Source organism: Anas platyrhynchos, chromosome 20, assembly GCF_047663525.1.
Source record: "Anas platyrhynchos isolate ZD024472 breed Pekin duck chromosome 20, IASCAAS_PekinDuck_T2T, whole genome shotgun sequence".
NCBI lineage: Eukaryota > Metazoa > Chordata > Aves > Anseriformes > Anatidae > Anas > Anas platyrhynchos.
In genome coordinates this window covers 8670865-8693881 of record NC_092606.1, presented here as the reverse complement: position 1 = coordinate 8693881, position 23017 = coordinate 8670865, and the positions used below count along the sequence as shown (strand labels likewise).

The 23017-nt window shown below is 49.5% G+C and overlaps 1 protein-coding gene across 1 annotated transcript in view; it reads left to right on the top strand.

Moving 5' to 3' along the window:
* The window catches only part of CASTOR2 (cytosolic arginine sensor for mTORC1 subunit 2), a 120303-nt gene extending 103816 nt beyond the window's left edge, over nt 1–16487 (top strand). Inside the window, exons 3-9 of the mRNA XM_027445997.3 lie at nt 5881–6074; nt 6873–7005; nt 8291–8414; nt 9016–9126; nt 10514–10596; nt 11555–11649; nt 15973–16487. Coding sequence (XP_027301798.1) covers nt 5881–6074; nt 6873–7005; nt 8291–8414; nt 9016–9126; nt 10514–10596; nt 11555–11649; nt 15973–16038 — 806 coding nt within the window. The 3' untranslated portion in view covers nt 16039–16487. The remainder of the gene's footprint in view (nt 1–5880; nt 6075–6872; nt 7006–8290; nt 8415–9015; nt 9127–10513; nt 10597–11554; nt 11650–15972) is intronic.
* The last annotated feature ends 6530 nt before the right edge of the window (nt 16488–23017 follow it).

The window sequence follows — 23017 nt, the reverse complement described above, 5'->3', positions numbered from 1 at the left end:
CACTGTGGTCCTGGAGAACTCTGCCATCCCATTTCCTGGTAGCATGTGGCATCTAATGAATGCTTGGAGCAACCAGCACTTAAAAGATCCCTGATGTCCTGCAGGATCAGACATATTGCTGCCAGCTTGTGCCTCCAGGGCTGACCCAGAGCACACGTAGGTCTGGAGGCATCACATTGCCTGTGATGTGACTCGTGCTGGCAGGACTTTCTCCTCTGCCTGCTTCTGGCACCCATCACCTCCAGCATCGTCCTCTGAAGGGGGTGGCACTTGACCAAACCACTAACATAAAAGGAGAAAAAAAATTGCAAAAGCCGCGTGGTTGCAAGCATGCTGACCTCTTCCCAGGACGAGCTCAGGTTCATTGAATGACTTCAGCTGAATCAGAGCTGTGGGATTTTCATCCTTCTCCCCTGCACAGAAGCATTGACTTTTTGGACCTAATCACCTTGTTTCCCAGCACAAAGCCAGGCGATGCGCTTTCATCTCTCCCGGCTATTGTGCTCTGCTAAGTCCCTCGGTGTGAGAGCACTCCGTGGCACTCGAATCAAACCGACTCAGAGGACTTTCTGCCCGGCGGCCATCTCGCACCATGCTGCAAACGCCTGCGGGGCTTATTGAGAGTTGGTGTGGCAACGACACTGCCTCTGCTCCCAGTTATTAAGTGTAAAGTTGGCGGTGCATGTGCCCAGATGCAAAAGAAAGGATATTTGCATCCTCTGACAGGTTATGATTGGCGCTGTAACATCCCGTAGACACTTCTTCACCCTGGTGGGGTCCCTGTGAGGGAAGCTCAGCAGTGGATCACTTCGGCTTGTGGCAGAGCAAAGTGAGGAAATGCAGGAGTAACCCAGGTGATTCTGGGGTGGTGAGGACTGGGACACAAGGAGCTGGTCATTGCACTGGCTCCAGAGCTGTTTCTGGATTTTAGCACACCACAGAAACTGATAAAATGAAATCTCTACCCCAATTTCAACCCATTTGCATTGCTTTCTGGAAGTGAGAGAAACAAAGTGCTCCATTTCCTAGTGTTAAAGGAGTGTTACTTCGCATAATCTCTCCAAAAATGTGAGTCTCAGGTGCTTATCCTCTTCCCACTCTCCCCAAGAGCTCATGTGGCCATTTTCCAGTTTCCAAGAAGCCTCTGAGAGGTTTTCTGAGCAGGGACATCCAGTTCAAACACATGCACTGTGTTAGGTATCAGGGGAACCAGGCCAGTGGGTGCTGGAAGCCCACCCTGGGCATCCTGGCTCCCCATGGGCTCGTTGATGCTCTGGCTACTGTGCGCTCATCTCGGCAGCACCCAGCTGCAGCGCCCGGTGGCATCTCATCCCCTCCTCGGTGACTGCGTGACAAAGCCGATCGAGAAGTCAGAGAGATGCCCGGGCTTTGGATCAGGCTTTACGATCCGAGATAATCCCTCACTTCATTATAAGATAGGATTTTAAAACTGCGGAGCAGCGGACAGCTTCCACTGGGCAGCGGGAAGAGAACCTTTTAATAAACATAAAAATCATATTAAAAATATATGTACATAAACTGTGCTGCCACATAGAGGCACGGGTGACAGCTCTCCCAATTTATCATGAATTTTGCAGTTGGCAGCACTTTTATTTTTAATGCCTGACCATTGGAGTCCTACTATTGCAGGAGCTTTTTCCTCTTATCTTTTTAATGCAAGCAGGACTCTAGCTGTCATTTTTGCAGAGGGAGGCTATAAAAGGTGAAATAAGCACAGTGTAAGGGATCTAAAGCCAGAAGGCTGCTAAAAAAAAAAGCACAGTAATTTTTAATTTCATTATTTTTCAACATTCAGAGTTAGCCATGTCTGAAAACATAAGCCCTATAATGATGAATGGAATGAGCAATTGTTTCACCCAGAGTACTCTGCTGTAATGCAAAAATTTGTGTACCAAGTGAAGGTAGGTGCTTAGGAAATGATCCAACATATCACACCAAAGAAACAAACCAGCTTAGCACCTTCATTTCCCTCCAAGCACCACAATAAATCCATCATATATCTATGGTTTCATTTGAAAGCTAATAGGTGCCCTCAAGTGCATGTCTGATTGCTGTTAACTTGGAACAAACTCTGCAGGAGATGGGGAGATGCGTATCCACTGTTAAACCATTCATTTTCCAGTTACTGTTGTGGCCCCTCAATTTAAGCCCTTTGAGTAAATTGAACCCATTTAAATGAGGTGCAGGAAGACGAGTTCTGGTGGTGATGTGCTCTCAGAGCATTTTGCCCATTTTCCAGCAGGAGGGCTCTCCCAGCTCTTTGCGTCCTGCCCCACAGGGTGCATGAGGCCATGGGATCCCCGGGGAAACGGGACAGGAAAGCACAAAACATTTGCACAGATGAAAACCAGGAGACTCCTTCCTTGCTTTCCCCATGAGGTCGAAGCTCATCATCTGCCCAGCATCCTCCCAAAGGTATTTTCACAGTGCCACAGGGAGCCCGGCTCGCCGTGCTTACAGCATTTCCTAGTGCTCTGGAGGCAGCTGCTCAATCCTTGCTTGGGTCTCGGCCAAGGTTTGTTGTCCTCACTGGAAATGGTATTGATTATTTGTGCTCAGGAGCCAATTATGGCCGGTACGACACTCACCAGCTCTCAGCTCAGGGTGGCGTGTGCCATGGAGGCTGCTTTCCTTCAGCTGCGCCTGCCAAATGGGCCAGCGAGGTTCTGGATGATCACGGCTCGCGTAGGTTGGTGGGGTTAGAAGCCAGCTAAGGGGGATGAAATGGCAGCTGGAGTGTGTGACCTGCCAGCGGTGGTTGTGGTGACAGGCAGCAAATGGCGGCGACGCAGCCTGCAGGAGCAGAACCGCTCCTGTGGGCCTTCTGGTGGCAGGCCTGTGAAGTGTTACACAGCCAAAACACCAAAACCAAACGGCTTCGCTCTAAATCAGGCTCCAAAATCCTGCTCGTAATGAACAGAGCTCAACCCAGACCTCATAGAGGTCCTTCTCAGCCCGAGGTGAGGTGTGCCCTGTGGTCAGAAGCAGGAGTGATGAGCCAGCAGTGAGGGGATCTCGAGAGCCCTACAGGGGGATCTGTGCGCCGGTCCTGCATGGGGGATGCCTCGGTGCCAAAGCCACGGGGCATCAGGAGATGGGGGAGATGGTGGATTTGGTGTGTTAGGGCTGAATCATGGACAATTCCTCATTTTGCTCTTTATTTATTACCTTTGTCTGCCTCACTGAGTCTATGTTAATGTTCGTCTGGTGTTTTCAGCTCTCCTTATGCTTGGTGCCTTTAACAGCTTCCTGGGCAAAGCACCTTCCCACGTGGCTTATTTGGTGCTATTTAGATGAATTTGGTGAGCAGCTAATCTGTGTTTGTTTCAATAAAGTTTGGGCTGTACCTTTCCATCCAGCTGCCTAGTGGGAACAGCGCGCAGAGGTGATGCTTTCAGTCACTTTCTCTATAGCTTTTGCACGATTAATTGAATTATGAGAAGCAGGTTACTTAAACAAACAAAATGGCCCTGTCACACTTCCTAGGGCCTGTTAAACCCATAAAAACAAATATGATCAACGCTGCCTAGCAATTACAAATGCAACTGGCAAATTGGCCTCCCTGCCCCTTAATGAAGAGGTTGACGAGGTCTTCTCGGGGCAGTCCTCCAGCACCACGGCTGCTGGAGGGAATCACAGTAATGCCTCCATCCACTGAGCAATGCTGCATCTGCCATTGCATCCCCTACCCAAAATAGCTTACTGGTATTTAACAGGCTGTGATCACGTCACCCATGCACAGCAGGAATATTGTCCTGGGAAATGAGCTGTGATCTCTCCTTGCTGCTGGTGGCGAATTGCTCGGAGAATGGGGTGTGCTGGGGATGTGCCGGCTGCGGGTGGGACAGGCCAGGGAGTGCAGGGATGGGGCAGCCACCCTGCCCGCTGCTTTGGGGGTGATTTTGCAGAGAGGAGAGGTGCCACTTGGCCCTGTGGTGGTTTAGATGCCTGCCTGCTTTAATGGCTTTGGGATGTGGGAAATGCAAGTGTAAATACTGATGACGTGCAGGTGCCTTTCCTGTGCTTGCCTGCTCCCTGCTGCCAGGGAGCAAATACATGTCCAAAGAAGGAACACATCTTTTTTTTTTTTTTTTCTCTCCTTTTTATTTGTGTCTCAGGCAAGGAGCAGAGATGGGAATAAAGGAAAAAAGGCGTCAGCTGCTTATTAGATCAGCAGCAGTTGTTTTGAGTCCTAGCTTCTCCATGTCAGTTGATGTGGTAAGCTTTGTTTTGGGGGTACCTTCCTGATGTGAAGGGCGATCTGATCACCAAATGGTATTTTGCGGCCATAATTTTCTGCAAGCAACTTGCAGTGGTCTCTCCAAGGTAACGTGCTGTTGATTAATGCACAAACTTATCCAATCTCCCTGGTGCCCAGTTTTTATTCCGTGCAAGCTCTGATTATTCAGTAAAAAAGAAACATTGGCCTATGAAGCTAAACATCAAAATGCAAAAGCAGAACCCTCAGTGTCCCCACTGTTTGCAGTGTGTTTGCTCAGGGTTATTTTCATGCCACACACAATTGAGGTTATTGAGGAGAGCAAAACGAACAGTATTTGTTATTCAGTTCTTTTTGGGTTTTCAGCACTATCCTCATCTCAGAGCAGTGGTGCCTGGGGATTCCGGGGGTGTGAGGTTATGAATTTATTACATGGTGTGTGGAGCTGTACAGAAACAGCTCCCAGAGGCCTCACTGAAGGAGAAGGAAAGGATACAGCATGGAGGAGCCAGGAGTGGGTGGATGGAGTAGGAGACATGGGTACGGACATGGGGCAGCGTGCCTGTGGTGTCGGGGTTTGAGTGCAAGAGAGCAGTATGACAATTTATGTTTTCAGACTGCTGGGCTGCTCTAACCTCTAGCAAAGTGTGTAGCTTTCCACTGGGACCTCCGTTGAGTCTTTGCTGGATGAATCTGCATCTGAGGTCAAGTTCCTTAAGCCAAGGAGATTTAATAGGGATTATGCATTTGTGAGTCTGGCTCTGGCTCTGAACTGTTTATTTCTGCAATTTGCCAAACCAAAATCCAAAGTCCAGACAATCTTAGAGAAGGTTATACCTTCATTTCAGAGTTTGTGTCTGGTTTTACAGGCAGTTAATACATTCAGGTTTCTGTAAAACAGGTAGAAATTTGTATTAAGTGGTTTAAGTACAGATTTTGAGCACCTTAATGACAATAGACTAGAAGCAAATGGAACGGAACTGGGGTTATTCTTAAAACAATTTCCTTTACCTCAATGTGTGATCACCTTGTAATTTCTTGTGCATGTGTTACACCATCCATCCCTTACAGAGCTGTGGGGTTCCTGGCTTCTGTGTTAGAGGTGGAGGCAGCAGACTGCAGATGCACAGGGGTCCTGCTCTGCAACTCCCAAGCCTTGCACTGGCACCCAGGCTCCTCCGTCAACCTCCGTATCAAGTCCAGGAGAAAACAAAAAAGGTTTAGAGCAGGAAAAGTAAAAAAAAAGAAAAGAAAAAAAAAAGCGGGGGGGAGAAAAGCTTGAGTAACGCAGTTGGAGAAATAGGGTGGTAGAGAAGACTGAAATCAAAGACCTCAGGCTGTTTCCATGCGTGGATGTCAGCAGTGTACAGTGTGGGTCACCAGCATCCAGGCAAACAGCTGAGGCTCATGTAATGCCCTCTGTCATCCCTGGAAATCTGCGTGAATGCTGGTGTGGTTGGCTTATCTAAGAAGCACCAGGCTGTGAAGCAGTGTGGGATGCCCAGGACGCTTGCTGGATAAGTGGGCTCATCTCATTCCTTGCACTGAGGTCTGTGCTAACCACATACAAATCAGGTGGTGGACGTGGCTCTCTCTGCTGCTAAACCAAACCTTTGTCCTCCCCCTCTGTCTCTTTGCAGAGCTCCCATCCTCAGAACACTTGAGCGTGGCCGATGCGACATGGCTTGCCCTCAACGTGGTGTCCGGTGGAGGTGGCTTCTCTGGCTCCCAGCCCATTGGTGTGACCAAAATTGCCAAGTCAGTAATAGCACCACTAGCTGACCAAAACATCTCAGTGTTCATGCTCTCCACCTATCAGACGGACTTCATCCTGGTAAGAGGACATGAGAAAACCGGGCAGGCACCTGCCACCAAATGAAAGTTCAGTTGGGCAGAGTTTTATTGGCAACAAGTTGTTTGAGGAGCAGCAGGAACACCAAAGTCTGCTTTCCCCAGAGCTCTGTGCCATGCTGTTGGGCTCTCTGACATCTCAGGAGCTTTTCCCATTCTCAGAATGCCGTGAGGCATTTCTTGGTATGGATTATCTGGTGTCTCATGAGAGTGCTGAGCCCACACTACAGTCTCTCCCTTACTGGCACTGGCAGCATTTTCCACCTTCCTTCTGACTTTGGTTTTCTGCATTATAGGAACATAGTGTTTGCTGTCAGGTTGCCTGGTGATGGACAGGAGGCTCCAAAGTTGTTTTGGAGATGAGCAGACTGCCTCACATGCATGCGTGTGTGTGCATGCACATAGGGCACAACCACATAAGATCTATTTTCTTAGGGAACAAGGCTGAAGAACAAGCAGTGCTAAATTCTTGAGGGGATGCTGGAAGAGAGGTGAAACATCTCCCTCTTAGTCACTGCAAGCTGCTTCAAGCTTGTAGAATTACACAGGCTTTTCACAGACCTGAACACCATGGTGTTTAATCCTACCGATATTTGCAGTAAAAGCACCAAAAATGCTTCCCTAGACACAGATCTAGGTGGCAATTATCCTTATTTACCTGCTGGCTCAAACCAGAATGATGTGTTCACTCTCCTGTGCCCTGAGAGTGCGTAGCCTCACCTGCAGCATGCTCTCACTTCTGGTGCATGCCATCACAAGCTAACCCTGTTGTCACCTTCAGGTACGTGAGCGAGACCTGCCCTTCGTGATGCACACGCTGGCTGCTGAGTTCACCATCCTCAGAGTAGTGAACGGGGAGACAGTGGCTGCCGATGACCTTGGGATAACAAATGGATTTGTCAAACCAAAACTGGGTAAGGACCAGCGTGGGCTCAGCCTGCTGGGGGTGAAGAGTCTACCTCCTAGCTGGCTTCAGCATTTTGGTGGATGGTTATCCTGTTGTAAGGTAATAAACCATCTTAACACATGCCTCAGTCCCTCCCAGTTTGACCAAGGATTTGAGTAGGTGCTTAACTTTCTGAGCAATGCTGATGAGCTTTGCTGAATTCGAGGCTTTTAATGCTAGTTTAATGTCTCTAGAGGAGATGTGCCTTTTGTAGGACAGAAGGTTAAAATACAATTCATTTCAGTTGCAAAAATGACATTGTCTGTAGCCCATGCTTCACATTTTAACATTTCAAAGGAAAACAGCTTATATAGAGGCTTGTTTATGCACTGCAGCAGTTGGTACATAGAGAACGTTGTTGTTCAACTTTCACACTTCAGTACCACTCAGGATCAAGGCCAGAGTGAGCCCTAGGCTGTACAAAACCTTGGGATGTTTCCACTGTAATGGAACAAGCATCAAGCAAAGGGCACAATCAGGAAAGGAACTCGTTAAATACACGTCTACCTACACACCTATGTGCAGTTTTGTGCCCACAAGCAAACAAAGCAGGGATCATTTGTTTTGAAGTGCCACTCAGCCTCATCACTCGATAGCTGTAGATCATCTTCTTAAGAAAATGAGCCTTACACAAAAGCATGAAGGAGAGGCACAGTGAACAGCACAGGTATGCAATTTGCTGCTTTGCTGTTTAACAGTTCAGTGCATAAATAGTGGCTGCTCCATAGCCACCGGCTGCAAGTGTGATTGGAAAGCTGCTGCGTGTCAGCTGGTTTTTAATTTTTGTCAGTGTTAGAGCAAAATGGGCCTTGGGAAAGGAGGGAAAAGAGGGCGTACTGCCAGCAACCACAGCCAGAGAAATGCCTTCCATAGTCCTTTCAAATGGTGGAAGCCTGATTTTTTTTCTGCTTTACAGTTTGTCTTGCCACCTTTAGCTGCCCCTGGTTTCCTGTGGGTGCACCCAGTGGCCTGAAAGCCCCTCTGAGCGGAGAGCTGACCTGTGCTCCATGCAGGGCAGGGTACTTGGGATGCCCTCAGCCCACACCTTGGGGAGGATGCTGCAAGAGGAGGTTGTCCTCAGGCTTCTTGGTCCGTGTCTGAGAGCCCATGGGGCTTCAGTAATGAGAAAGTTTCTGCTTTTACCTTAAAAACACTGCCAGTTTTCTCTGCGTGTGCATGGATAATGTCTGGTGGGATGTGAACCTGCTGCAGGTGTGGCTTCATAGCTGTGTGTGTCTGTGTGTCTCTTCCAGTTCAGAGGCCTGTCATTCATCCCCTTTCCAGTCCGAGTAATATGTTCTGCGTCACCAGCCTGGATCCAGATACCCTTCCCACTGTTGCTACACTCCTAATGGATGTCATGTTTTACTCCAATGGGTAGGTCGTGGCAGGGAGACAGGCTCCCCGGGGAGGTATGGCTGGTGTGCGGAGACACAAATTTGCATTGCTCCTCTCAGATGCTCTGAGATCTGCTTACACTGTTTTGGTGTCTTGCATTTAGGAAGGGAGAGGAGGGAGCTTTTACAGGCTTGGGAGGGTTGTCCTGACAGGTGGAAGGCAAGCAGGAGATTGAGGGTGCCCAAAGACTTCGGCTTTTTTATTCTTCTTTTTTTTTTGGCTTTGCAGAGGTGAGCCTTTTCAGACTTAATCTAAAAGTAGCAATGGAATCCATATGCTGCAAATCCAAAGGGTATATGGCTGGTGATGCTGCACCCTTCTGGTGCCTGCAGCTCCTGGCCCACTGCTCTCCTGCAGGAGGGACCTGGGGCAGGGGTGGGAGAGTTTGGTCAGTTGTGAGAACTGGGAATTCTTCCCCTGCAAAATCAAGAAAATGAAAAGCAGTGTGATGTGATGGTACTCACTGTCACTTCCCTAAGTCAGTGTATGAACATCTCTGGTTTCACAGGCTGTATCTGCTTTAAAAGCCTTCCTTTGATCTTCTAGCCACAGCTAATGTTGATCTTTTCTGTTCCTTCAGAGTAAAAGACTCGGTGGTCGGCAACGAAGACTCGGGACACATTCGCTTTTTCTCCTTTTCTCTCATTGAGGGTTACATCTCCTTGGTCATGGATGTCCAGACACAGCAGAGGTGAGCTTTGGTCGTAGGGTCTTCTCAGCTCCCAAAAAACACCTGTGATGTTTTCAAAGGAGTGGGAAGTCATTTGAGCTCCTATATGTTAATTGTGGGGAGCCTCATTGTGTGGCTGTCACATTCCTGTGCATCCTGTCACTTTACTGAAAGAAGTCTGGCATGTTGATCCAAGTCCAGAATTCTGGGCTTGTCTGTCCAAGCCCTTGGTGAAGTAATAATCCAGAGTAATGTAGGATCCCAAGAGCTGTCTCACTTTGCAAGAGGGACATTGGAGCAAAGTGGTTTTGCAAATTTTATTCCATTGTTCATTACTTGTAATTTTGAGAGCAAAAACCAAAAAAATCTGGTGTATGTGGTTGAAGGTTTACTGCCAAAAACCGAGAGTGGGGTGGCTACTTTGGTGACACTGTCCTCCCACTTCACTTTCACACATGGCTGGGCTTGGTGCAGTCTCGTTGTGATGATAATGTACTGAGTCATCCCTGTGCAGCAGGAGCCCATGGCTCGTTTGTCTGGCAAGGCAAAAAGTCAGCTAGGGAACGAATATCAGCCTGTTTGTGTGTGTGTACTTCTGCAGCTCCACGTCACAGGAGTCTCTGAAGTCTAGAGGCTAGACAGCGTGCTGCACTGAGATGCAATGCATAGGTTTGCTTTTGACACACAGGGCAGTGCTTGGTTTGATTCTTGACTGCCCTAGGGACTTGGTGTGCAAACTATTAATTGCCCTCTTGAAAGTTTCTTCAGCCTTAATTGGGGTGAACCTCTGTCTGCCTTCAAGAGAGGCCTGAGGCTTGGAGCAGCAGCCTGGTGCTTGGGGAACCGGGGTGGCCAGTTCCTTCTCTGTCACCGCCTGCTTGACCTCGGGCAAGTCACGTAGCCAACAACCAGCCTTCTTCCCTCACTACAGAACTGGGATCTCTGCGGGGATCCCAGGGGCCTCCCAGGGATGGTACAGAAAAAAGCACTGATGATGCTCAGACACAAAAACAGTGGGTGCTGTCACATACCAAAGAGAGTGTGTCTGGAAGCATCAGCCACCCCTAGGTGCTTTGAAATGCAGCTCAGGTCAAGCATTCAGATTAAAAGTCTTAAGGTTTTTAAAGCTGGGGCACGTCCTGTTGTTTAGGAATTCTTTCCTGTGCCTCACTGAGTGCCTGTGCACGCTTCCAGCATCAGAAGCTTATTTAGTGTAGGACATCTGGAGGGGCAGGCAGGTGCACCTGTACCGCTTGCCCTGACTTTTCTCAGTTTCACCGAGCTGCTGCTGCTGCTATTGCTGGCTTCAAGCAGGGCAGGGATACAGGAACAGCAGCATCCCCACAGGCAGAATCTGACACACCGCTGTGTTTTAATTGCTGCATTTGGTGTTCCTTTTCTTTTGCAGATTTCCTAATAATTTGTTGTTTACAAGTGCATCTGGCGAACTCTGGAAGATGGTGCGGATTGGTGGGCAGCCTCTTGGCTTCGGTAGGTAAACATTTGGGGGATCAGTTGGTGCACAGGTAGTCACTTGCCTCGGGGCCTTCAAAGGTGATGGAAAAATCCATCTGCGACTGAGGCTTTTTGAGAGCCAGCAGCTTAACCTGACTTTGCAAGCTGAGGTTTTCAAATAGGTAGAGTCTGACTCCTACCTGATAAGTTAGACTTCCAGGTATACTCCTGAAGTGCTACGTGCTTGACAGCTCGATCTAAATTACATTCATCTGTTGGACTTTGGAGGTACATGCAGCTAGGTCTCTGTTGAGAAATTAAAAATGAACTAAAAGGTGGCAAGGGAATGCATTGTAGATTACTGAAAGCAGCAGTCAGAAAGCACTGTTGTAATCCAGTGCAGTCCTTGGACAACTCTGGGGCCTTAGGAGATTGAGCATTGAGTTATAGCAGTCCAAGCAAGGGTCCTATTCACAGACCTATTTCACTTCCAGTGCTTCAAACGTTTTCTCTACTCAAGAGTATTGGACCTAAGTAGCACAGAGCAAATACATCACATCTGCAGAAGTATTCCTGTTATTTTCACGTCTCCTACAATTATAAAGAAGTCCAATCTTAGTTCTGCAATAAAGGTGTGATAGTCAGGAAACACTGGGGCTCCATCCCGTGGTTTCTGTAACAATTCCAAAATACAGGCTTCAAGAAAATTTCTGAAAATTTATTTCTTTTTCTTTTTCTTTTTTTGGTACTATTTAATACTTTCTTCTACACCAGACACAAAAAATGATGCAAGAAGGAAATTTTCATGCACCTTCTTTTAATGCATCTCAGAGGCAAAATATGTAGAAATGGCCCAGCATATTTAATTGATAGAGCTTTCCGGTCCCCTAAGTATGCAATATTTTAGTATGTTAGCTTAGAATCCAGTTGAGATGTTAAATTTGTATCTCTGAAATGGACACTCATTCTTTTTTTTTTTTAATCTTCCCTACAGATGAATGTGGAATTGTCGCTCAGATTTCTGAGCCTTTGGCCGCAGCTGACATCCCAGCCTACTACATCAGTACTTTTAAGTTTGATCACGCGTTGGTGAGTCTTAAGGCAGCTTCTTTGGGGCACGGGAGGTCTTTTGGTCCTTTTTCCTGGGAGAAAAACTATGATGAGAATAACATTTCCCACCTAGAGAACTCGTGGAGGTGCCTTTGCTGTGATGCAGTGGCCCTGTGTCACAGGCTCCTGAACCAAGTTCAGTCCTACCCTGAGGTAAAACCTTATGAGGGATTGTCATTCTTGGAGAATCATGGAGACTTCCTGACCTTCCCAGTCTCTTCCAGTGCATCACTGTCCTTCGTTAGAAACAGCCACCAACCCTCTCCATTTTCCTACAGTTGTGGTCAGAGGTGGCAGGCTCTCCAGAGCGTGGTACATTTGTGGGGGAACCGTCTTGCACCAACAGCACCCTGCTGCCTTCATCTCCTGCTGCCTGCATGGCCCTAACCTCTGTGGTTTGAGATCCATCTGTGAGTCAGGACTAGCTCTGCTCTTCCTGCTCTGTCCTCCTCCTGGTGTAGACCTTCCGTAAGGAGTAATAAGTGGCAGCAGGGCAAAGGCAGGTGATTTTGAGGCCATGTTTTTGGGAGCATTTGTAGCAGTTGCAGCGCAGGCATTGTCTTGTCGTTCATGTGAGGCTCTCTTCTCTTTTATATCAGCAGACATTTTACCTTTTAGGCATTGGGCCTACCTCTGCTCCTTCCTTCAGCTTCATAGGGAACCCTCAAAAACGAGGAATTTCCCTGAAAAGGGAAGATTGCTACACCTGTGGCTGTGAGTGGGATGGCATTTGACATGGAGCCTGTTCCTCAAGTCTTTATGGAGGAAGTCAGTAGCCTTTACACTAACAAAACTCACAAAACTGCTGTTTTGTGCTTTTTGTTTTCTTAAATATGCCCTTTATTGCATTATACTTCTCCTTTTATCACTGTAAATTCACTGTCCAGTCCCTGCTTTTGACCCGTAGAAGGGCTCCAAGGAGTTCAATGGTTTTTTTTTGCACTGTTTTTTCTTCAGCTAATTACTTTGGTTTTTCACAGCTGGCATGAACCATTTGCAGCCCGTAGGTCATATGTGTAAAGAGTAAAAGGTAAATATTATTCTAGATAGCAAAGGTCAGAGTGTTATATATGTTTGTCTTATTTTCTTGAATATTAACTGTGCTGATAAGATAAGCTAATAAAACACCATTTTAAAATCAATACTGTTAGCTTTGCCTCACATTCCTACCTGTTGTTGTGGCCACAGGAGCATGCTTTCTGTGCAGGGCACAGGGTGCAGAGTGCTTCTAATTGTCAAGTGATATCTGGAGAGCTAAACCCTGCTGCTGAAAATAGATTTTTCACTTAAAACTTGTGCCATACAATTGTGATGACACTGCAGCAGCTCCGCCTTTTAAAAGTGTCTCTCCCTGCTGCCTCCAAGCCCAGCAGCTCCCTGCCTCTGAGCAGCTGGCAAGGTGCTATTTTGGCCATGCATTAAGGTCTTGCAGATCTCCCTTCCTCAAATCAGTATTTTATCCTTTTTCTTGCTACTTGTTTGTTTGTTTGGTTGGTTTTTTGTTTTTTCTTACAGTTTTAAAAGCCTTTTCATCCAGTTGGTGCTATTCCAGCTGTCAAAACCTTTCACCAAAACATGCTGGATGCTGGTGCATTTCAAGCCCTCCTTTGCTTGACTTTGCTGCAGAAGCAGTGGCTGGGCTGTGCACTTTCTGGCTCTAGGCTGGTTTGGTTAGCCAAGAACCTCACCTAGATTCTGGCATTTTCCCTAACTTGACACTATTTTTTTGCTACGCAAACACCTTGACTTCTAGTGGCATTTCTCAAGGTCTAAAAGCATCCTGAATCCTTTCTCTGCATCCTCTCTTTCTTTATTTAAGGTCATTCAGTATTTGTTGTCAACAGTTTAGAGTGCTTTATAAAAAAAAGAAGTTGTTCCCCTTGACCTGATCTTTTTCCTGCTGTGCATCTTAAGGTGTTTTTTGTTGCGTATTTTTTTTATTTGACCTGGCTGTTAATATTCAGGTTTCTGCATTGCTGTAGCAGTAGAAGTGTGCTCTGGAAACCAGGAGCTGAGCTTGAGAAGAGATCTTTTTGGGAGACGCTGCTGAGATGGGAACCTCCAGGTCTCTGGTGTGATATGTAGGGTTGGGCTGGAGAGAGCTACGGTTTCCAGCTCCCTCTAGGGTATGTCTAGAGAGAGCAAGTGAGAAGGGTCCCTTTTAGCTTTTCCAGGTGCTCTGCTCTCATTGCCTCATGCTGGTAGGTGTCTTGCTCTTCTTCACCAGTATTTTGTATCCGATGAGGCTGAAGCAGTGTCTGGGGGGTAGTCTGGAGCTTTACTTTGCCTTTCGTGGAGGCTTTGATCTGCCCTCTGGCTGGCGAGTGGACGTTCTGCACCAGTTGCCCTGGTTTAGGGATCTTTTCTAGGTGGCAGAGAGGGGTAGGACTTCTCCACTGGTAGCAAACCAGGATGTTTGCCTACAAATCAAAACTATTTGCACATCTGTCCTGGAGAAACTCAAGCCAAAACCTTTGTGGTATGATTGATATTTCCTTGACATTAAGGGCATCAAGCATTTTGCAGTGAGTGAAGGTTCAACCTGCCGAGTTTAATTGAACAAGGAGGTGCAGGTCAAAGCCAGCTTTGCTTCCTCCTGCTTCTGTACTGCCCTAAAGGAGCACACGGAGAGATGCCGATCCTCCGCTGGGTCTGGCTAAGGAAATGTGTTCTGCAAACTCGGTTCCTGTGTCTTTTTTCATTATCTTCTGGAGAAGCAAAGAGCCACACAGCATCTCCCACCGCAGTATTGAACGTACAGGGAAAAACAATGAAAGAGAAGCAGAGGAGAGTCCTCTCTTATAGTCCTACTTCATGCGGTGGATGTTTGCTGGAGTTTTTTTCCAAACCCAGAAAAAATAGCTGTATGGTTGTTTTAAGATTATTTTCTTCCTTTCCCAGCTGACCTTTGTTCACACATCATCAGAGTTAGCGGCTCCTGTTCCATCTTCCCACTGAAAAATTGAATGCTTTTCTTGTTATTTCTCATGTTTTTTTATTTTATTTTTTATTTTTCTCAGTTTTGTTAAAAGCCCTGCAGAAAATCACAGCCCAGTTTTATTTCCACTGTCTGAGCTCTGAAGGGTCTCCAATGAATCCAGGTATTGTGCTCCTGGCCAAGGACTCAAGCACCTCACAGACGAAGCAGTCCCTTCTTCAACGTACTTAACGGGAATTATTTTGGCTTCTTGCAGCAGCTCACAGATAATTTATCTTTCCCTCAGTCCCCTTTCCACTTTCCAGGAGCTGTTAGCTGCCTGTCCCCTGAGTGTCATCTGTGGTTTATGTAACGGTCAGACGCCTCTTTCTGTCTCACCTAACTTTACTTGTGATATTCTTTTCTACCGATGACAGTCACTCCGAGATCTTTTGCATCTTCTGTTACAAGGGATTTTTCCTGCAGCAAGTGTGAACAGACACCCACTAATAATTTTGTGTGTGGACTTCTGTGCTTAAGTTTCATCACAAGATCGGAGTAAGAACGCTCAGGTGCTGTGCCGCACCATCTGGGACTCCCCCCACAAACAGATGGGCAGGCCTCTTCCTCTTTGGACAGACGGTCCCTTCATCACCTGATGTGGTCTCCCCACCCACGCTCGTGTGTCCCAAACCTGTAGGATGCCCTGGAGAGCCTTGTGGGGCCTCAGGCAGGGGTATAAATCCTTCAGACAAGCACCATGTTCGAGCGAGCTCCTGGCATACAGACGCATAAAGCAAGTCTCTGGGATACATGAGCCACGAGGGCTCAAAGCTTTACCTGAATCTCCCCGTTCCTCCCACCTGTGGAATCCATATTGGGAATTACAAGATTTCAGGTGTTTTGGGGGAAGACAGTGGCTCTCCTGAGCCAGACCCAGTGCTGGAGCAGTGGCAGCACCACAGGCAGTGGTGTGTTTTCTGTGGTCCTGGGTGGGGAGAGGCTGCTCTCCCTCCTGCCAGGGGCAGCACTGCTCGCCCCAGCACGGTGCTTTGCCAACAACAGCAAGGGAGAGGAGGGGAGAGGGAGAAGAGAAGGCAAGGAAAGGCCCAAAACAGTCACCTCCCCACCAGCAGACACCATACAGACAGCAAATAGCCAGCTCTCACTTAAAACACTTGCTCCTATGGGAGCCACGCATCAGCACTTTGGAGCCGGAGGGTGTCTCTCATAGACGGGGCCCTTTCTCCGTGGAGCTCAGGTGTCCAGCATCCCACCTGGCACCCTGGGGCTCTTCAGGCTTTGTCTCCTGCCTCTCTTTTCATTATCATCCTACCCTGGCTTTTGCTAGAGCCTGACCTTTCTCTTCTTCTGTTTTCTTGCAGGTACCTGAAGAAAATATAAACGGTGTGGTCAATGCACTCCAAGTCAGTCAAGCTGAAAAGCATTAGAAATCTTCTGAGCTGGTTCCAGATGCTTTTTATTATTATAATTATTATTATTATTATTATTATTCTTTTTTTCTCACAGTATTTCTTGAAAAAAATCTGATTCCAGAGAGTGACATGAAAAGAGACTGTGGAAAGTTGAGCAGAAACAGCTCCAATTAGCCTTTGTTTTAATTATTATTATTATTATTATTATTATTGTTATTTTATTAAATTTCTTTATGAATGAGGGGCAGGAGGAAAGGGAGTTCAGATGGTTTCCTGAGGCCCAGCCCCGAGGCGAAGGGCGACCTTTGGCGGTGTGGAAGGAGCTCCCCGGGGACACCGGTGTCTCCCCGAAGTGCGGCGGCACGGCCCTGGGCGCTCTGCCAAGGGCTTGGTGGCACGGCCGGAGCAGAGGGGCCATAAACACTACGAAATGTGGAATTAAATGGAAAAGACGTCGCATAGTGCTGGCTTGTCTCCTCGCATCAGCCTTTCTCTGAGGACCGTCCGTCGTTGCGTATGTTGAGATAGGATGGGGAGTGGGTTCTGTTTCCCCTGACAAAACTCTTTGGCGTTGGAAAAGGGGGGAGCATCCCATTGTCTGAGTTGTCCCCTGCCTTCCTTTCTCCCCGCAATCAAAGCCTGGCTGCCTGGAGAAAGCCCGGGGTGGACGTGTTGCTCTGGCCTGCCTCCCAGGTGGTGCCACCACCACTTTGTCTGCTTCAAAACCCGGCCGTTTCAGTTCAGTTTTCCCCAGCCACCCTCGGTGTCCTCCCAGTGTGTCCCCTGTGCGGGGGCAGCCGTTGTCCCTTCACCCCACGTCACAGCAGTCCCCTTTTCCCCCAGGGCCAGAAGAGGAGGAGGGAGGCTTCTCTTCTCACATCCCCTCTGTTCCTTTCCCATCCTATTTTTGGACATTAATTGGGGGCATGAAGCATTGCCCAGGGCCCCTCAGTAGCTGCTTCTCCCCTACCCTGCACAGCCTGGGCCGTCTTGTCTGAGCCCCACAGCAGGTGGTTGTCCCCTGCAGGGCCAGGAGGGTGCCCAAACCCTGCTGGGACCCTTCGGTGGGTTTTATCAGCTCCTTCATCGCCAGGGTGGAAATCGCTGCTGCCTGGGGACTCGATTCCCAGGGTCTTTCCATTGGGTTCAGGCCTTTGAAAGCCTCACGGTGCTGAACACTCCGGAAAAGCAAGGTGTTTTGTCTGGCCCCGCCACAGGCAGGTGACACGGCTCTTCCCCTGGGGCATGTTTGTGTCTGCCTCATGTCACAGCTCCCAGGTGGCAGGGCCAAAGCGCTGAGGTGCCACAGGGGACAGCAGGAGAGCAGGAGGCCTTCACCTGCAGGCCTCTGCTTCTGCAGCGAGGAGCCCGAGTATTTCTTGTGTTCCTGGGCTTCTTCCTGCCTTTGACGTGAAGAAGTAGCGGTCTCAGAGTTGTAATGAGGACTTACTGACGAGACAGCCTCTAGCATGGATTTCGTGAGGCTGCGTCTCGCAGGGTTTTGCATGAAGCTGCAGGCAGTGCGCAAGCTCTTGGGATCGCGCCGTGGGCATGGATTGTGTTGGTGTGTAGGACATGCAGCCGGGTTTATAGCGGGGTGCAGGACATGCAGGCACTCACACTGATGTACGGCTCGCTGGTTAGTTCTCCTTTCATGGCACTGGAGGGCTGAGATAAATTTGAGTTATATTTGTGCTTTCTGGTGCTGCTGGACCCAGACATTGAGCTTCAAATCTCTTTGTTTCCCGATCAGTGGGGTGTTGTGTGGCAGCTGGGCAGGGAATCGGAGCATCCACAAACAAAATCATGGGTAACTTTTATTTCTAGGCCCCAACTACATTAAAGCATCCTGGAGCACTTGGGCACACGTTTAATGCTTTACCCAGCGGTGTGTTTCGCTCTTCCTTTACGTGGGTTTTCAGAGTTGCCCTGTGATACCTGCAGTCACTCCAGATTTCTGGACTAAAAGATTATTCCCGGTGTGGCACCAGGGATGTTTGCTCACAACGATGCTTCGGTTTCCTGCCACGTGCCGTGAGGATGCTGGCACAGGCCGTGCGGTGCAATAGTAGAAAAATGACAAAGCGAAACAGAGATGTTTTAGCTGAGTCTCTGTGGCGTTGGCAGCCGTGAGCTGAGCTGAAGGTTGCGGCAGGGTGCTCGGGAGCTTTTCACCACATGAAGCGTTGACGGGTTTCTCTGTGGGGTGGCAAGTTGGGGTGTTTGTGGGGCCATTCTGGAGATGGAAGCCAGCACAGCGCGCTGCTTGCCACCAGAGCTTCTGGTCAGCTGAGTCGAGCCTGAGCTTTCCCTGCGTGCAAGGGCAGTGCCAAGGGGACAGGTCCTGTGCACAGTCCTGGGCTCCACCGGCCACTGACAAAATGGGCATTTGGCCCCGTTGTGCATCAGAGGGCAGCGTGCGTTGGCCTCCCCGTGTGCCAGTGCCGCTTGCTGAGGGCCGCGACGTTAACACTAAGGGATTACTTGAAATGAGCAGCAGCTTTACTGAGCCTTAAGAGAAAGCAAAAAAAAAAAAAAAAGTTAGTTTTTATTTTATTGTATTATTTTTTAAATTTTGCACTCAGGCTATTCTAGAGGGTGTTTTTTATTCATTTACATTTTCCTCTTCTTTCCCTGAGGGAGTCGGCCTTAAGTCTGTGAAATCTGTGGATGTCTCCGGGGCGCTTCAGAGCGTCACAAAGCAGGTTGATGTCCCGCCCGGACAATGTCACAAGGTGGAAAACCCCTCGGGGGCCTTCCTGTGTCCACCATCATCCTCGGACTCACATTTTTATTTCCTCTTTCTGTCTTGACAACCAAGTGGATGGTTCCAGGCGACGAGGGGCAGTTCCTTCTGGTGCTCCCTGCCTCGCTGCGGTGCTGGGAACGGGGCTGACCCTGCGTGTGGTTCAGATCAGCACCAGCTTGGGATCTGGTGTTACTTGTGAGAGCATCAATACGAGGCTAAGGCAAGACGGGGGCTGTGGGGGCTTTGTTAAAAAAATAACAATAATATCACACATAATGAGCACACTTAATGAGCTCAAAGCAGTGGCTCTTGAAGCTGCCTGACAGCTCCTCCTCGCCAGCACTTTGGGGTGGGGGAAAATGGAAGGGTCTTTTTGTTTTGTAATGCCTTACGATACTCACGTCTCTGCGCATCCCTGGCATTGTGCTGGTTCTTTGCCACTCTGGATAAAAGGAGGAAAACATCCCTGTGGCACAGAGTACGGCTGGGAGTGGTGGCACTGAAAACCAAGGTTAGGTGCCAGCTGCCCACGCTGTGTCCAAGCCTCCGCGCTCATCTTCTTGGCGTTTTCTCTCTTTACGGCCGCGGTTGCTGCTGATCAGGGACCCCTCAGCCCTGCAGGACCCCCCCTGTGCCCCCGGGGTTCCTCTCGGTGCACAAAACTTCACCAAACGGCGCAATGCAAAGAGCGTTTCCAGCCCTGCAAGGAGGGGTGGGCAGGGGAGGAGGAAGCAGCCCTCGCTCACCCTCCTTGCTTCTCCGAGGCCTTCGTTTCTTAGCAATTGAAACTTTTCTCATGCTGTGTGTTACTGCCTGGGGTTTTTTGTCTTTCTCCGCACGGTTAGATTTTGGCTGCAAGTTCCTTTCTACTGTGCAAGAGTGCGCGTATGTTCATAGAGCAGTGTATAGTGTTTCTGTAGGAATAGTATGTCCCCGTTGTACACATGTAGAAATGCCCGTGTTTTCTGTTTGTATGGCTGTATACTGTACATAGCATATATACTTGAGCAATATAGGTTAATATATACCGCGTGAGTACCCGTGTGTGTGCTCCGGGCACAGGCAGTAAGTGCCGCACACACACATTTACTCACCATATATTTTTAATTCAAGTATATAGGCAATACGAATACTTAGTTATACTCTGGATTTCTTGACACGTTTCTAGCAAAGAAACGGAGCAGAGCTGCGGCTCCTCCGCTTGCTGTGGGCAGGCAGAGCCCAACCCCAGTGCGCAGCGCGGTGCAGCCGCAGCGCCGGGCTTCCCTGCCTGCCTCGGAAACACCCTGCTCCTCTTCAGTTCGGTGCCTCAAGCACAAAGACTTTAGAAAAAAATGCTCCTTTTTCATTTTTAGTTGCTGTCCTGAATGCTTCAGCGTCTCCGTGCGGGGCTGCCTGTGTAGGTCCCTGGCTGATCGGGGGTTTCTGTTTTCATCTAGAGGGCAGTTTGGGCAGAGGAGGTGCGGGTTTTGGTGGGTTGGTGGCCTGAAGGCAACCCACGGCCACTGCGGATGTCTGGTATTTATTGGGTAGCTTGTGTTTGTTGACCTGAGGAGCTTTAAATCGGTGGGTTATTAACGCAGTGGGTTACTTTTAAATAGATGGACGTGGAGGAGGGTTTTATCCCGTTACGAGTGACAGAGGCTGCCTGAACTCGGTAACTGGAAACGCGTGGGCTTTGCATCTCGTCATCAGACTTCCCTGCTGGCCAGGAGGGCGTTTGGAAGGCTCTGGGTGGGAAAAGGCTCTCACCCCAACCCCTGTCCCGCAGTCACACTGCACCAAATGCTGCCTGGCCACTCGCCCTTCGGCTCCTCCAAGTCCCATAACTGCACCCGTCAGCAGCCTCGTGCAGCTTTCTGCCTCTTCTTGGACACTGGAGTCAGTTTGGTTTGCAGGTGACGAAGTTTCTGAAGCGTGGTGCTCTTAGTGGCGTGCGATAATCCTTGCATAGGAGCCCTTAGCAGAAGCATTTGGATTTGGCTGGAGCCGACTGTGGCTCCTGCAGTGGGTGACGTTAGTACTGGGACTGACTCGCTGGGAACGCCGTTTGTAGTGGGCATTCATGGTGTAAACGCCGCGCTGCTGCTTCCAGGCTGGCTTTGGACTCCAGGCTCAGCGTTACCAACATGGCACGGGTGGGGAATGCTGCTGAGGGGGGAGATGAACTGACCCTGGGCCCTAACACAGACCTGTCGGTGTCGGACCCTTTCCCGTTACTCTCCTGCCTGCCCTGGGGCCACCTTCTTGGTCCGTGCTGACCCACAGCAGCCCCGGGGGCATTTCCCTGTGGGAGGAAGGGAGGGGACGGCTGGGGCACCGGCTGGTGCGAAGGGCATTTGTCATTTCCTTTGGACTTGAGCAAATATGAAGGTATGTGGTTTCGCTCATTTGTCGTGAGCACAAAACCATTTCTGTTCTTTCTCCAATTTGACCCAAGCAGAGCTCCTCTCCCTGCCCAGCTCCCCTCTCATTCCCCGGGGACACCTTTGTCCCAGTCCCAGCTGTGGTGCCAGGGCCCCTCCCAAAGCCCCGGTCCTCAGAAATCCTCCGATGTGCAGCTTCTGCCCTGGGGAGAGCCTCCGCGGGTCTCCGCGTGCTCGGAGGCAGCAGGTCCTTGGAGAAGGATGCCAGGTCCCGTGTCGGTGCTCCTCTGGCACTGCTTCAATGCGAGCAGCTCCTGCCCTGTCGCTGGGTGAGCGCCGGTTTCTGGTGGTGACACGGGAGGAGCCCAAGCCTGAGCAGCAGCTGCCAGCTCCTGAGCAGAAGTGTCTTGCTGCAGCATTCGGTGATGGACAAGAAATCGTTTCCTGGTGGGGATTTCTTTTCTTTCTGTTATTACTGCTGCTGTGGACATCTCCAGTAAGCAGCTTAAGGCATCTCACTTACCTGGTCCCGTCCTGACTGCAAATGCTGGACTGGATTAAACTTTTATTACCTGCTAGAGAGTAAAACCCAGGAAGCCTTTTGCCAAATAGTATTTACGTCGTACCGCGCGTGCTGGGGTGTGTTTACATTGGCCGAGATGTGCAGATCTGCCTCGCAGATTGAGATACCTCCTCCCCACACACTCATCCGTCTGTCTGTCCATCCCCCTGTGGGCTGCCCGTGTCGGGGCCAGCGATACCCCGTGGGCTTCGTGGGGGCAGAGCCCAGGTGGAAATGCTCGGGGTGCTTCACCCAGCACGGGCTGTGGGACCTCGACCGTGAATCCTGAGTCCCTCTGCTGCCTTCAGGCCCTTTCCATCCCCCTGCCTCCTTCTTCACTTAATCTTCATTAAGCACAACTCGGTTTAAATACCAGCTCTAATTAGCACAGGGGAAGAGAAGTGTTTGCAATACAGCACAAGCACTGGAGGCTGCTCACGCTGCTGCAGCTGCCCCTGCAGAAGCTCTGGTGAACGTGGAGCAATGCACAGACCCTGTTTTTGGCAGGGGAAATAAATGAAGTATGTATCAAGCAAAGTGTATTATAATTTTAGGGTGTGAATGTGCAGGGAAACATACCTCTTTGGAACACATATAGCCAAGAAGTCCCGCTCTTGGTCTCTCTAGACAGCACCAGCCATTTCTCCTGCTGGTTGGGAAGCAAACTCCTATACTGAGGGCTGGGACTGAAGGCTACCTTCAGACCACAGCTCATAGCCTTCCCTCGCTCTGTCAGCCCCTCTGTTTTGTAAATAACCTGGGGGTGGGTTTGGGACTGGGGATGGATCAGCACAGCAGGGCTGTTGGTTTGAGAGCCGTGGGGTGCTGCAGGTCCCTCTCCAGTAGCTGTGCCAGCGTCCGCCCCACCCTGATGCCAAAAAGTGGCTCCGTTCCTCCTTCATTTTGGGGCTCGATTGGATTTTTCCCCTTGTTGCAGATGTGGTAGAGGTGATGGTGCTTGCATGGCGCATTTGGGAGGGATTTGGAGTCGGGGCCCTGCTGCCCCCACCTCCCTGCTGCCATCTCAGCGCCTGGACCCTCCTGCGACGGCAGTACTAAGCCTTTTCTTTCCCCCAAAGGATTCCTACCAGCTCTTTTGTAACTTGAAAAAACGTAGTTTTCCGAGTACCCTGCCCTTTGTGGGAATGCTGCTGCTGTCCCAGCGTGGCTGCCGGCAGCACGAGGGCTCCGCTGGTGGGAGAAGCTGGGGAGCGTTCGCTGTGCGGAGCCAAAGGAAGAGGCGGGGAGCTGTGTGCTTGGGACCTAGGGGAAAAACCCCACTGCCCTTCATTATTTCTTGTAATTAGTTTTGATGCC